At 33.8% G+C, this 14,945-nt stretch overlaps 1 protein-coding gene across 1 annotated transcript in view; it reads right to left on the reverse strand.

The window, feature by feature from the left end:
- Nucleotides 1–14,945, reverse strand: part of Dlg5 (MAGUK family member discs large 5) — a 440,912-nt gene that overhangs the window by 225,958 nt on the left and 200,009 nt on the right. The window contains exon 16 of the mRNA XM_090409542.1: nt 9,500–9,662. Within this exon, the coding sequence (XP_090265668.1) occupies nt 9,500–9,662 (163 nt within the window). The remainder of the gene's footprint in view (nt 1–9,499; nt 9,663–14,945) is intronic.

Genomic DNA, 14,945 nt, shown 5'->3' on the forward strand with positions numbered 1-14,945 from the left:
CTCAAGTACAGTAATGTGGGCAAATATGAGAATGGGGAACTGGAAAATGAGACTTATTTGTGCCTATGGTCCCACAGAAGGTCCTACTAAGATAGAAGTGGAGGAATTTTTTAAGGCTTTAGAAAAAGCAACTGTCACAATGAATAAGGAAAAGTTGATCCTTGTTGGGGATCTAAATAGCAGAGTAGGAAATGATTGTAAGACATACAAAAATATTTTGGGAAAATGTGGAGAAAAGAGCAAAGCTAATAATAATGGCAAATATCTGTTGGATTTCTGCTCAGGACATGGACTGGTTATTACTAACACCATGTTCCAACATAAAAATGTGCACAAATTCACATGGAGAGAAAAGGCAAGGAATAAGAAAAGTCTCATTGACTATGTTATTGTTGATAGTGATGTTTTCTCCCTGGTGCAGGACACTAGAGTGTACACAGGATTTGAAATTGGAAGTGATCACTATTTAGTCTTGAGCAGGATAAAATTGAATTTCATATTGAAAAGAATGACATGTAAGAAAGTTTTAAAGCGAATAAAAGTTCAGCAGCTCTCAGATGTGAACTGTAGACTAAAATACACAAAGATTATTGAAGAAAAAATGAAAGAGTTTGAGAACAGGAACCAAACCTTCGAGATTCAGTGGCAAGCCATGAAGAAAAATCTGATTGATTCAGCTAGAGAGGCATGTGGTGAAGTTGTCTGCAAGGATAGAAAAATTAGAACTCCCTGGTGGACACAGGAAGTTAAAGAGGCAGTGAAGGAAAAGAAGAAAGCATATCAAAAGTTCTTGTCAAATAAGTCAGCTTTTGCTCTTAGAGAATACAAAGACAAATATAAGAAAGCGAAACCCTCTGTAAAACCAGCTAAACAAAAGTCATGGGATGACTTTGGCAAGAATATTCTGGAGGTTGTTGAAGAAGCTTAGGAATGGACGAAGAGTGCTGTAAAAGGAGTTAGAGATGATAAAGGTGACATGAAAACAGGAGAAAAAGATATCCTTGAAGTATGGAGTAATTACTTTGAAAAACTGCTAAATGAAACAAGCAGTGATGACAGCACAGTGGTAAAAAACACTGACCAGGCATGCAGTCAGGAATACATATCCATACTTGAAGTAGAAAAAGCCATCAAAGGCTTGAAATGTGGAAAGGCAGCAGGGGTAGATGATATTCGACCAGAAATGCTGAAGTATGATGGTATAAGCGTCTTACAGTGGCTACACTGCATAGTTCAGAAATCCTGGATAGAGGGACAAATTCCCGATGATTGGAGTAGAGCTCTCATAGTACCCATATATAAAAAGGGAAATAAAACTGTATGTGAGAATTACAGAGGTATTTCCCTACTGAGTGTTCCTGGCAAGATCTATGCAAGTATACTTGAGAAATGGTTGAGAAGAATTGTGGAAGAAAAGCTTGGTGAAGAACAAGCTGGATTCAGGCCAAATAGAGGCTGTCAGGATCAGATCTTCACTTTACGACAAATAGTCAAGAAAGCATGGGAATATAACAGAGATCTGTATTTAAGTTTTGTCGATTTGGAAAAGGCATATGACAAGGTGCCAAGAGAGAAGCTATTCAATACGCTACAGTTATATGGTGTCAATGGGGCATTATATCAAGCAATACGTAGTCTTTATTTGAGTTGTAAGTCGGCAGTTCGAGTTGAAGGAAGTACAGGAAGATGGTTTAATGTTAAATCTGGTGTGAGACAAGGATGTATATTATCCCCTCTGTTATTCATTATCTATATGGATCACATTATCATTGAAAAGGCAGAATCATTGAAAATGTCAACTGTGTTGTGAATGGAGAACCTGTGGAACAAGTGAAACGTTTCAGCTACTTAGGCACGATTTTTACTGAAGATGGTAAATTAAATATAGAAATAGACAACAGAATCAGCAAAGCTGGTATGGTAAGAAGTCAATTGAATAAATTCATATGGAATAAGAGAGAAATTAGTCAGAACACTAAATTAGCTGTATACAAGACAGTGTTCAAACCAGTTTTAACTTACGGATCTGAGAGCTGGGTCAGAAGTAAAACACTTGGCCAAAGACTAGAGACTGCAGATATGAGAGTCCTGAGAAAGATTATAGGCATGAACAGATGGCATCATTGGCAATATCATATTAAAAATGAGGATATTAGGAAAGAACTTGACATTGTCAACATCCAGGAATGCGTTAGCAGAGCTAATCTCAGGTGGTATGGTCACTTAAACAGAATGGGCGAAGAAAGAAAGAAAAACAAGTGTTCTCTGCCAGGTTGGCAGCAAAACGACCCAGAGGAAGACCAAGATATAGGTCGATTGATATGGTACAAAGTGCCTTAGACGATAGAAATATAAGATCTGATAATGTTGAAGCCTTGACAAGTAACAGACTGATTTGGAGGAAAACTGTAGATAGGAAGTTAGTAATGATGTAATTTTCTTCATATAGTACTATCATATCCTGTACACCCCTTGAGGGTACATGGCGGGAATTTGATGATGATAGTTTTTTCTGTGGTTTATAATCTGGTAGGATAATGAAATCATCAGCGTATTTGATGTGATTAATGTTGGTGCCATTGGTTTTTACACCTGGTTCATCAACTATGGTTTTACAGACTTCTAGGAAGATGATAAAGAGTTGAGGTGAAAGAGAACAATCCTGCATTACACCTTTCTCAACTTTGAAATCCTTAGTTTTAATATTGTTCCTTTTACAAAAGCTTTAGTGTCTCCATAATAATTTGTAATAAATGTTAAAATATCTGAATTCATTCTTATATTCTTTAAAATGGTAATCAATTTGTTTCTATTAACTGAATCAAAGGCTTGCTTGAAATCTATAAAACAACAGTATATGGGCAGGTTGTATTTTCAATATTTTTCTGCTATATTATTAAAGGTGAAGATGTGGTCTATAGTGGATCTATGTGGCCTGAATCCTACTTGATTTTCTTCTATGATTTTTTCTGTATGCACCTGTGTTCTCTTTTGAATAATTCAGATGAATAGTTTATAGCTATGATTTAAGAGTGTTATGGGTCTGTAATTTTCACATATTCTTTTGTCTCCTTTTTTTATGAATTGGTATAATAACTCCTGTTTTCCAGTCAGTTGGGATTATCCCAGTATAAAGAATTTGGTTAAATAATTTCATTAAGAAGTTAATGGCTCCATTGCCACCATATTTCCATAGTTCTATAGATATTTCATCTTTGCCCATAGCTTTCGAGAGTTTCATTTGGTTCATTGCATTTATAATTTCTGCTGCAGTTATGGGTGGTGCCTTTTCATATATCATCTCTTCTGTTACACTTTCCTCCTCATGTTCTTTCTGAAATAATGTTTGATAATAGTCTTTCTAGATTATTTTAATATTTTGTATTGATCCAGTTTCTAGATTGTTTTTATCTTTATATATCTTAGTTAATTGTTTATAATTTTATATACAGTTTTATTGTTATTTCTTTTATTAGCCTCTTCACACAGTTTTACTTTTTTCTTCCAACCAATCATTTTTGGCAGATATGCACATTTTATTAATTTTGTTTTTAAGGTTCTTATAATGTTGTTTATTTTCTTCTGTATTTTTTATATTTAATATATGCTTTGCTGCTCTTTTTTCTTCTAAAGTATTTAAAATTTCAGAGGTTATTCATTCATGATTTGGTCTTGCCGTTGTTCCAAAAGTATGTTTCGTGCAGTATTTATAATAATTTTTTTACCTTGATTCCGTGTATTTTCTATATTATCATAGGTTAATCATCTGATCTCATTTCCTATTAGTGTTTGATAGTTGTCTTGCACAAATTTCTCTTTCAGTTTTGACATGCCCATTTTGTTGATAAAAGCTCGTGACTTGCAGTACTTAAATTTTAATTTTATTTTCGCCACAAACAGTTCATGGTCAGTGTCGAAATCAAGAGTTTTTAAAGTTCTAACATTTTGAACTGATGATTTCCAGTTACTTTTGATTAAAATGTAATCAATACAGTTCTTCGTTGTACCATCTTGTGAGGTCTGTGTATTTGTGGGAAGGTCTATGGAAAAAAAGGGTATTGCAAATAAATAGATTATTTGCTTTACAAAATTCTAGTATTTTTTCTCCTCTTTCATTTCTGTTGTCAACTCCAAACCTGCCCATCACATCCTCCATGCCTGGGGTGAACTGCCCAGTTCACGATTAATATATCTTTCTTATTAGTCTTGTCTATTAAATCTCCACAATTAACATTATCTATAAAAACTTCTATGGCTATTGTTTGTCCAATCTGGCATCAATAATTCCCGCATCCTCTCACAAATCTATCCACATATGCAACAGCTAACCAACATCTGACAAATTTTGTTTCTACTAAGATGTACTTGAACCAAATATCAAATGCAGTTTTCTTTCAATGGTGCAAATAAAGCAAATCTAATTTGACAACTGAAAAAAAAGAAACTGAATTTTAGCTGATCATTAATCATTAAATTATATATATTGTATATGTTGGATTATAGAAAGGACCTAAATTTTTGGCTATTTTTAGGTTTCAAGCTTATGTGGGTTGTATAAGATAACTCTAATTTCTTCTTTTTTGTATTAATACAACGTTAGGTATTGTTGTTATATCTGTTTTTTTTTGCATAACAGAGATTTAGTATTTATGCGAATAATCCTAATTAAAAGTGATTAGCCCCAATTTTAATTAATTATTAATTTGGAATATTTTTTTTAATTTTAGGATTATTAAAATTGTTATCATCTACAATCATGGAACCAGCAACAAAATGAAGAAAGTATGAAACTAGATTTAAAATAAGGGTAACTGAAATGGCAAACCAAACTAATAATTGTGCTGCTGCAAGAAATTTTGCCATAATCGAGAAGATGGTAAGAGAATGAAGGAAGAAAGAAGATATTTTAAAAAAATTGCCAAAGAAAAAATGTGCAATGAGAACGGGGATCACCCAATGGCCGCAACTGGAAAATCACAATGCAGAATGAGTATTCAAACAAAGGCAGAATGGTTATCTTGTTACAAGAAATATGATTAAAGCATATGCACTAAAATGGTCAAGATTGAATCCAGATGAAAGTATAGAATTTCAAGCTACTTCAGGATGGTGTATAATTGTTTCATGAACCAACAAAATCTGGTAATACAACAAAAAACGAAAATTGCTCAAAAAACTACCGGCAGATCTTGACCACAAACTTACTAGTTTCCATAAATTTATTATTCAGTTGAGACAAGAACATAAATTTCTATTGCCAAATACTGGAAATATGGATGAAACTGCTATGAGCTTTGATATGGTAAACAACAAAACAGTGGAGTCTAAAGGTAGTGAGAGTGCTCTAGTTTAGAATACAGGTAATGAAAATCACAAGGTTTACGGTTGTGTTATCATGTTTGGCTGATGGAACCAAGTTAAAACCAATGATCATCTTCAAACATAAAACTAAACCTAAGATAAAATTTCCTTCAGGTGTTTTTGTACATTTTCACGAAAAAGGATGGATGGACAAAAATGGGGTGAGATTATGGATAAATAATGTGTGGAACATGCGACCAGGTGGTATAATGAAGAAATGCAGTTTATTGGTATGGGATATTGTACGCCCACAGATACAAGATCCTTCGACACTTCTGCATATTCTCCTGCTGTTGACATGAGCAGAACTGTTCATGAGTGTTTGTGGGATGAGTTGTTTATTATTACACGTCGGAAAATTAACTTCTCTTTTATGATCATTGTAGTTTTTAAAGTGGTAACTATTTTGCTTGTATAACAGTCAGACAATTTTATCTATAAAGCACGTGATTTCACGTATTTGTGACCAATTTGTACATCTTTTATTTCTTTCTCCCCTTCAGCATGAATCGACTATTCTTAGCACAAAGCCAAGCGAAGCTCAAGCAAGTGTGGGCATACTATATGTTTCGTAATCATTTAACTGAGAATACTAAGTCTTGTAGAAAAAAATAACACAAAAATTGCTGTTATACCAGGATTTTAAACTTCTATATTGCAACCACTAGATGTCTGCTTGAACAAACCATTTAAAGATCACATGCGAGAAAAGTGGAATAACTGGATGTTTACTGGTGAAAAATCATTTACAAACATGGATCTATGCACACTGCATCACTTGATATGTTGTGCAATTTTGTGATCAAAGCATGGAATAAAGTAAAAGTAGAGACTGTAATAAAATCATTCAAAAAGTGTGGTATCTCTAATCTTATGGATGGTATGAAAGATGATCTGTTGTGGGATACTGATGATGATGAAAACTAAATCAATTCACCGGATTCAAACTGGGATCCATATGATGATCATTTAAACAATGAATCTGAAGAACTATTTTCAACAGTTGATGAAGAAAATTAACATGAAAATTGAGGTTAATAATTATGTTTTTTTAAAATATTGTAATATTTTAAATAAATTTATGTAAAAAAATTAATCTGATTTGTTTATAAACACTGCCTATTTTCTTATATAATGATATATTGTAACTACCTAAATGTTCATCCAAGAAATTAAGCTTCCCTTTTTATACTCTCCGTATAAGACGACCAATGATTTTGAGGGGTTTTCTGTAGTATTTGAGAGTCGTCCTATATGCCGACATATACTGTAATTTGAAATATATATACAAAAGAAAGGGTGGGTGGGGCAGAGAGAGAGAAAAGGAGGGGGAGGGAAGCATATTACGGTTTTAATGGTGCAAGGACAGCAAACGTCATACCGCACCATATCAAAAGTTATAGCAGTATGCAAAGTAAGACAATCACAAATATCTATGCCCACAGCAAGATTTAACCCCATGACCTGTTGGAACAGAGAGTAGGTATGCTAACCACTCGGCCAACCAGGCCAGCGAGAGAGTTATATTTACTTCACTAAATTACCTATAAGTTTAAATATATACTGAATATTTCTAAATCTATTAATTCAGCAAGTCGCTCAGCATTTAATGTTTGTATAAAAAAAAAATTTCATTTTGTTTTTATTTACAATATCATAGAATTTTGAATTAAACACAATTAAATGGAAAAATTAATGGAATCAGTTAATATTATAATTATTTGATCAAAAGTTAACAATATTTCAAAATAACTGAACATATAAAAAACATCTTTGAAAGTAATGCAGTAAGCTTGAACGCAGTATTCATCTGCAGTCAACTGAATATAATACAACAAATTATTTTTTTTATCAGAATGAATCCGATTTTTCATTCTTGCTTTCATTCTTTTGGGAGAGAGAGAGAGAGAGAGAGCAAGCAATTCAGGTTAAAAGATGACTTTTATATTTTCTTTTCGAGTTGTTACAGTGTCAATTTTAAAACTAAAACCGGATAGTCAGTAAGAGTGGTTGCATATTCGAATTAAATTTTTCGAAAATATTCGAAAAAGAATATTTCAAATACCTTAAGGTCTCACTTTAGTGAATATGGGAGCGGCCAACCCAAGGCACCTGATGCTGGACCGTACCTTACTTCACGTAGTTTAATCTGTAGACTGGTCCCTACTCTTCTTTCTTTCTTGTTGTTCCTCTTGCTCCTTCCCCCCAATGCTATTAGAGTAGTCAAGGGCTAGGGGTGAATCTTTCCTATTATACTATGTTCTTTCCATCTCATGCCAGTGGGAGTCTGCTTTCCTTCCCAAAAGGCAGGTTTGGAGGCCTTAAGGTGGCAACCCCACCTTTTTTTTTTTTTTTTTTTCCCTGAGCCATTTTTTGTTTTTCAAGGAAAAACAAAAAATGGCTCAGAACTTGGAATGATAACTTAAAGGAATTAATCGAAAGGAAAAAACAAGCTTCTAAAATCTATCTGCAGAGTAAAAACACTGCTGACTATATAGAATATAAGAAACTACGGGCTGAAGTCAGAAAGCTTTCCAGAAGTATACGCAGAGAAGACTGGAGTAAATATGTTAAATCATTAGAGATGGATATCACTGGATCACAAAGAATGGGTTTTAAAATTTTCAGGCAATTACAAACAGCAGAAAATGACCAATTAAGAAATAATCTAATTTCCAAAGCAGATTGGATAGAGGACAGGAAATAGCAATGGAAGAATTAGAAAAATATAAAAATTCAAGAAATAGAAAAAGCCCAGGCCTTTTTCTGTATGCAAACATTTTAAACAGACTAATTAAATATACAGAAAATTATTTAGAAGAACATTGTGTTTTTAGAAGAGGGGAGAGGATGCACAGATGTCTCTTTCACAATGCAACAGATCATAAAAAAAAGAAAAGAATTTAATTTGTCCAATCTTTTTTCTATTTATTGACTACGAAAAGGCGTACGATAACTTGAACAGAAATCTACTCTGGAAAATATTACAAGATGATAAAATACCTCCTCAATTAATTAATGCAATAAAAAATCTATACAGAGAAACAAAAATGTGCATCAAATTTGCGGATGGAACATTATCAGAACCTGTAACCATAAATAAAGGAGTAAGACAAGGTTATGACTTATCTCCAATCCTAATTTAACATTTATATAAACAGAATCCTAAAAGAATGGAAAACATCTGTCAAAGATGGAGTTAAACTAACAAATAATATACAGCTAAATACAATAATTATGCAGATGATCAAGTACTAATTTCAAATTTAGAAGATTAACTCCAAATTGCAACTGACCATCTAAATGCAATAGCAAAAAAAATTTTTAATGAAAATCTCTGAAACAAAAACTATGGCAATGTGTGGAAACAACATTCAAAAAGTCAAAATTATGCTTAACAATAAAATAATAGAACAAGTTACGGAATTCAAATATTTGGGAAATATAATCTCGCAATACAATACTGATTCAATAGCAAGACTACAAATTTGCAATAGAATGAATGGCATAATTAAAAGAAATTTTAGAAAACAAATGACTAAAGAACAAACAAAGACTGGAAGCAGCACGGATGAAGTTTCTAAGACCTCTCCTGGGACTCACTAGGGTAGATAAAAAGAAAAACACAGAAATGAGAGAACAATTAGATACAAAAAATATCACACAAGAAATAGAATAATATCAGCAAAATTGGCTACACCAATAAACAGAATCCTGTAAATATAAACCTGCAGGAAGAAGGGAATGAGGACATCCAAGATTAAGGTGGAAAGATCAACTTCATCTGCAGAGCAGGAACAGGACATAAAAAGCCTATACCTAAATTGCTCAGATGACAAATAATTCAAAAATAAGTGAAGTGAAAGCATACAAAAATATTCTGTCATTAGAGAAATAGGACATACATCAAATTCTAACCCATATCAAATTATCCAATTCAAATTAATTGTAATTGATTATATTTTCTGGGTATGTAACATATTCAGGCTTAGCATTATTAATTTGAAAATTGTATATGCATTAATTAGAGAACTTAATTCCCAGTTAATGTATATATATATCAGTAAGAGATTAATTCTTACTCCTTAGAGAATGTAAACAAAATCCTTACCATTAACTGGACTAGATGTCTTTTTACTATCTATATGCTCTAAATTTTGTCCACTTGAAAATGAAGTGGGAGGTGAATTAGGACATGGTGTACATTTACACACTTGAAGCATTAAAGTTGAGCCACTAACCTCTAGAAAATCTTGAACACCACCTGCAGATTTCACACTCTCAACAGATTTGCCATTAATCTTGAAATAAACAAAATTTAAGCCATTAAAATATGAATTATTAAAATATTAAATGCATTATGTACTAAAATGAACTATTAATTCTTTTTGAGAGGTGTTAAATATATATTTTACTTTCTATGGCATATAATATGTGAAAAAAAAAAGGGATTAGGGGTTTGCTACAACAACACACACCACACATATAAGTAATCAACAAAAAAGATAGAAACACTGAATTATCAGGTCGCGTTATCGATAGTTGCAATGCAGTGTCCACAATGCACCAAACACGGTGTAGTTGATATGCAAATGTACTCCCAGCATTCCTAGGGATGTGTGCATAAAGTCAAACATTTATTGCATGTTAGAATGGAATCCAGAGAGGACCTCAGTGACTTTGAAAGTAGTGTGATTGTTAGAGCCAGGCTGGCAGGTGCATCTGTGATGAGAACAGCTGAAATTGCACATGTTAGTTGAGGAACAGTCTCTAAGGTTATGTCAGTATGGCAGATGACAGGACAAACATCAGCAAAATGCAATAATATACGAATGCACTTACTGCAAGAGAGGGACATATAAGCATTGGTGTGCTGTACCCTGAAAAATAGGCAGACTACTGCTTGGCAACTGTGTGAAAATTTCGACACCGGTCATGAGAAACCCATTTCAACAAAAATTCTGCACTGGAAATTACACAGAGCTGGATATCATGGTCAGGTTTGCTTTACACAAGCCTTACACCCGTCAACACACGTCATCACGTCCAGTGGCACAAAGATCACACGTAGAGGAGTACATAACAGTGGAGGGATATCATCTGGTCCAATGATGAATCCCGCGTTCACACTTTTTTGCTGCAAATTAATTACTTAGCGTATGATGATACAGCAGCCATACGTCCCGTATTGATAGTACAGCACCATCTTATGAAACAACATGAAGCTATTGGTTATAATGTATTTTTTTGTCTGTCAATTGTGTGTGTGTTCTGGCTGGTTTGCCTGTTCTTGCTGCAAATGGACAAATGTGTGTGGTGTCAGCTGAAGTAAACTTACCAGCCAGAGTGCTTGTTTCCTACTGTGAAAGATTTTTGTGGTTTTGTAATGATGTGGGGCACATTTTGATGACATGGCATGGTTTGGGTCCACTTGTTGTACTGGAAAGTAAAGTGGATGCTGCATTTTATCTTTAAATCGTACGTGATCACCTTCATCCCATTTTGATACTTTTCTCATACGTAGCCAGCCACGTTTCAAAAGGATAATGCTCCCAATCATCGAGCAAATGTGGTCATTTAATGGTTTGTGGAACATGACAGTGAAAGAAATCTACAAATGGGACTTTAGAAATAGGAGAAGCATAGATGCAATTTTCATATTAAAGAGATTAGCAGATTTTATTAAAGACAAAAATAAAAAACTTTACTGGTTTTATTGACTTTAAACAAGCTTTTGACTCAATAAATAGAAGAAAACTCATTAAAATTCTAATGAATAAAATAAAGAATAAATTGTATTAAGAATTACAATTGAGAAACACAAACAGTAGTGAAATACAAAAACATAAAAACAGATCAAATGACAATTAAAAAAGGAGTTATTCAAGGCTGCCCATTGCACCGTAATTATTTAACCTGTACCAAAAAGATGTAGTAGATGCAGGACTACAGATGTGTGAAGGAATAATAAATGGAAGAAATATAACACATTTAAAGTATGCTGACAACATTTCTAATCACTACAGACAGTCAAGAAAAATTAGAAAATATCCTCACCAAGCTGCATCAAATAAGTAACAAATATAATATGAAAATCAATTTTAGTAAAACAAAACTAATGGTAATAGGAAGAAAAAGAGAAGCAATCCAAATGAAAATAGGAAATAATGATATAGAACAAGTATTTGTTATCCATCCATCCATTACTGATTCTATGTTTTATGGTTATAAAATGGTATAGATCATCAGTGATATCAATGGTATAGAAGCAATCCAAATGAAAATAGGAAATAATGATATAGAACAAGTATTTGTTATCCATCCATCCATTACTGATTCTATGTTTTATGGTTATAAAATGGTATAGATCATCAGTGATCATTAATCCTCGGTAACTGAATTGATTTACTTTTTATTATTACGTGACATGATCACTGAAGATCTAGACAATTTTGAAACCATAAAACATAGAATCAGTAATGGATGGATAAGAATTGGCAGACTACAAAAATATGGAACAATAAAAGATTAAGCAAAGAACTCAAACTAAAGGTATATATAAAACAAAGATAATTCCCAGAATACTCTATGGTTCGGAATGCTGGATCTTAAGAAAAAAAAAGAAGGATAAACTCAATGCTTTTGAAATGAAATGTCTAAGAAAAATCAATAGGACAAAGTGGACAGAAAAAAAAAAACAAATGAAAAAGTCAGAGAAAAACTTAACTTTAAAGAAACAATAATTACAGCACTAAAAAAGAGCCAACTAAGCTAGTTTGGACATGTTTGAAGAATGAACTAGGAAAGAGCACCAAACATCTTATTAAATGGCAGAATTGTAGGACAGCCCAGGAGAGGAAGACCAAGAAAGAAATGGATTGACAACATTAAGAAAGCACCCATTTAAACTCCATAATAGAACTACATAAAAAAGCAGACAGAAAACAATGGCAAAAATTCGTCTTTGAGGAACTCAACCTGCCATGAGCAGATGAGAAGAAGAAATCCTATAGAACATTTATGGGACATTTTGGAACGAGAGCTCTCAGACAGTTTCCCACCTCCAAAGAACAAGAGTGAAGTGATCCAGTTTCTGGCAGACAAATGGTGTAAAATTTCTCCAGTTGAGTTCCAAGCACTGACATAGTCTCTCCCTCGAAGAATACAGGCTGTAATAGACACCTGAGGCAGACCGATGCCATATTAATTGAAATGTGTCACTGTTTCCATTTATTTGTCCATTACCTGTATATACACATATACAAGGTTCCAGAAATCAGTCACCCATTCGCCACAGGCAAGTAACCAGAAACAAGTAGTGACTGAATTTTTGCCTTGTTCTAAATGAATTCAAAATATGTTTTTACCACTGTGCTATCACTGCTTGTTTCTTTTGGCAATTTTTCGAAGTAATTATACCATACTTCAAGGATATCTTTTTCTCCCGTTTTCACGTCACCTTTATCATCCTAATCAGCACGCTTTTCTCCATTTCTAAGTTTCATCAATAACCTCCAGAATATTTTGCCACTTCTTGATATTTATTTTCTATGTTCTTACCAAAGTCCTCCCATGACTTTTGTTTAGTTAGTTTTACACAATATTTAGCTTTCTTACATTTGTCACTGTATTCTCTAAGAGCACAAGCTGACTTATTTGACAAGAACTTTTGATATGCTTTCTTCTTTTCCTTCACTGTCCCTTTAACTTCCTGTGTCCACCATGGAGTTCTGATTTTTCTATCTTGCAGACAACCTCAGGACATGCCTCTATGACTGAATCAATCAGGGTTTTCTTCAAGGCTTGCCACTGAATCTCCAAGTTATGGTTCCTGTTCTCAAACTCTTTCATTTTTTCTTCAATAATCTTTGTGTATTTTAGTCTACAGTTCACATCTGAGAGCTGCTCAACTTTTATTCACTTTAAAACTTTCTTACATGCTCTTCTTTTCAATATGAAATTCAATTTTATCCTGCTCAAGACTAAATGCTGATCACTCGAAATTCAAATCATCTGTACACTCCAGTGTCCTGAACCAATGGGAAAACATCACCATCAACAATAACATAGTCAATGACTTTTCTTATTCCTTGCCTCTTCTCTCCATGTGAATTTGTGCACATTTTTATGTTGGAACATGGTGTTAGTAATAACCAGTCCATGTTCTGAGCAGAAATCCAACAGGTATTTGCCATTATTATTAGCTTTGCTCTTTTCTCCAAATTTTCCCCAAATATTTTTGTATCTGACAATCATTTCCTACTCTGCTATTTAGATCCCCAACAAGGACCAACTTTTCCTTTTTCATTGTGTCAGTTGCTTTTTCTAAAGCCTCAAAAAATTCCTCCACTTCTACCTTAGTAGAACCTTCTGTGGGACCATAGGCACAAATAAGTCTCATTGTCCAGTTCCCCGTTCTCATATTTGCCCACATTACTCTACTTGAGACTGACTGCCATTCAAGAAGATTAGCCTCATATTTAGTGTTGAATACTATGGCTACTCCTTCATTTCCTTGATTGTCATTGCCTGGATATAACATTTTGTATTTATTGCTCAGAAAGATCTCACCAGTGTTTGTCTTTTTTTTGTTTCAGTCACCCCTATTATGTCGACCTGGTACTTATCTAATTCCTCAGCTAGCTCCATTTCTTTGCCATTCGGGCTTCTTATGTTGATAGTATCGATCTTTAACTCTGGTGATGTTGAGTTCTGATGTGTTTTCAGATTTGTTCCAGTAGCTGACTTTTCACTGTTCGCCCTGGCGAAAACGACAGGGCTTTGTTTAACCGGGCAACACCCCAGCCAGCATGAAATTTTATCATTTTGTATTTTGGTTTAAGCCAATAAGAATACAATTTGGTCGGCTAAATCCCAAATTGCCAGCCCATCCTCGTTCGTTCAGTATCCAGGTAGATACCCAACAGGGTGCACCACGAGAAGGTGAGTGGACATTAGGTTAGAAGCCATGGTCGGTTCTCTGCATTCCTTTAAAGGCTATGTGGAGGTCTCCTCTCAATTATACAGCCTTGACCCTTAAGCACCCCAATTACGTAACCATGAATACCAATATCTAACTCCATAAAGATATCAATAAGATTTCATTAATTAAGTTATATATATAACTTCTAAATGTTTTTATGAATAAGAAGGGTGTAGTCCTTCAGAATGCAAATAAATGTATATTACTAAATTATTAATGCTGTAAAAGAATTAAGGACACTTAAAGGTCAAAGTCAAATAACTGGGAGGAGACCCCACCCACACACACACACACACTGCCTTTTAGAAATGTAGAGAACTGTCTGGAGCTTCTGACCTAATGGCCAATCCTCACCTTCAGATGGTGCTGCTCAGGATATGAACTAGTACTTACTAATACAATATTCCAGCATAAAGATGTTCAGAAGTACACATGAACAGAAGACAAGAAATAAGAAAAGCTTCATTGACTACTACATCGTTCATAGTGATGTCTTCATGATGATTCAAGATAATGGAGAGTACAAAGAATTTGAAATTGGAAGTGCATTACTTAGTGATAAGTATGAAAATGAATCCTTTCTTTTAGTGTTGAATGGAGA

The sequence above is a fragment of the Typopeltis vanoorti genome, chromosome 19 (assembly GCF_054136105.1).
Source record: "Typopeltis vanoorti isolate ZY-2024b chromosome 19, IOZ_Tvanoo_1.0, whole genome shotgun sequence".
Classification (NCBI taxonomy): domain Eukaryota; kingdom Metazoa; phylum Arthropoda; class Arachnida; order Uropygi; family Thelyphonidae; genus Typopeltis; species Typopeltis vanoorti.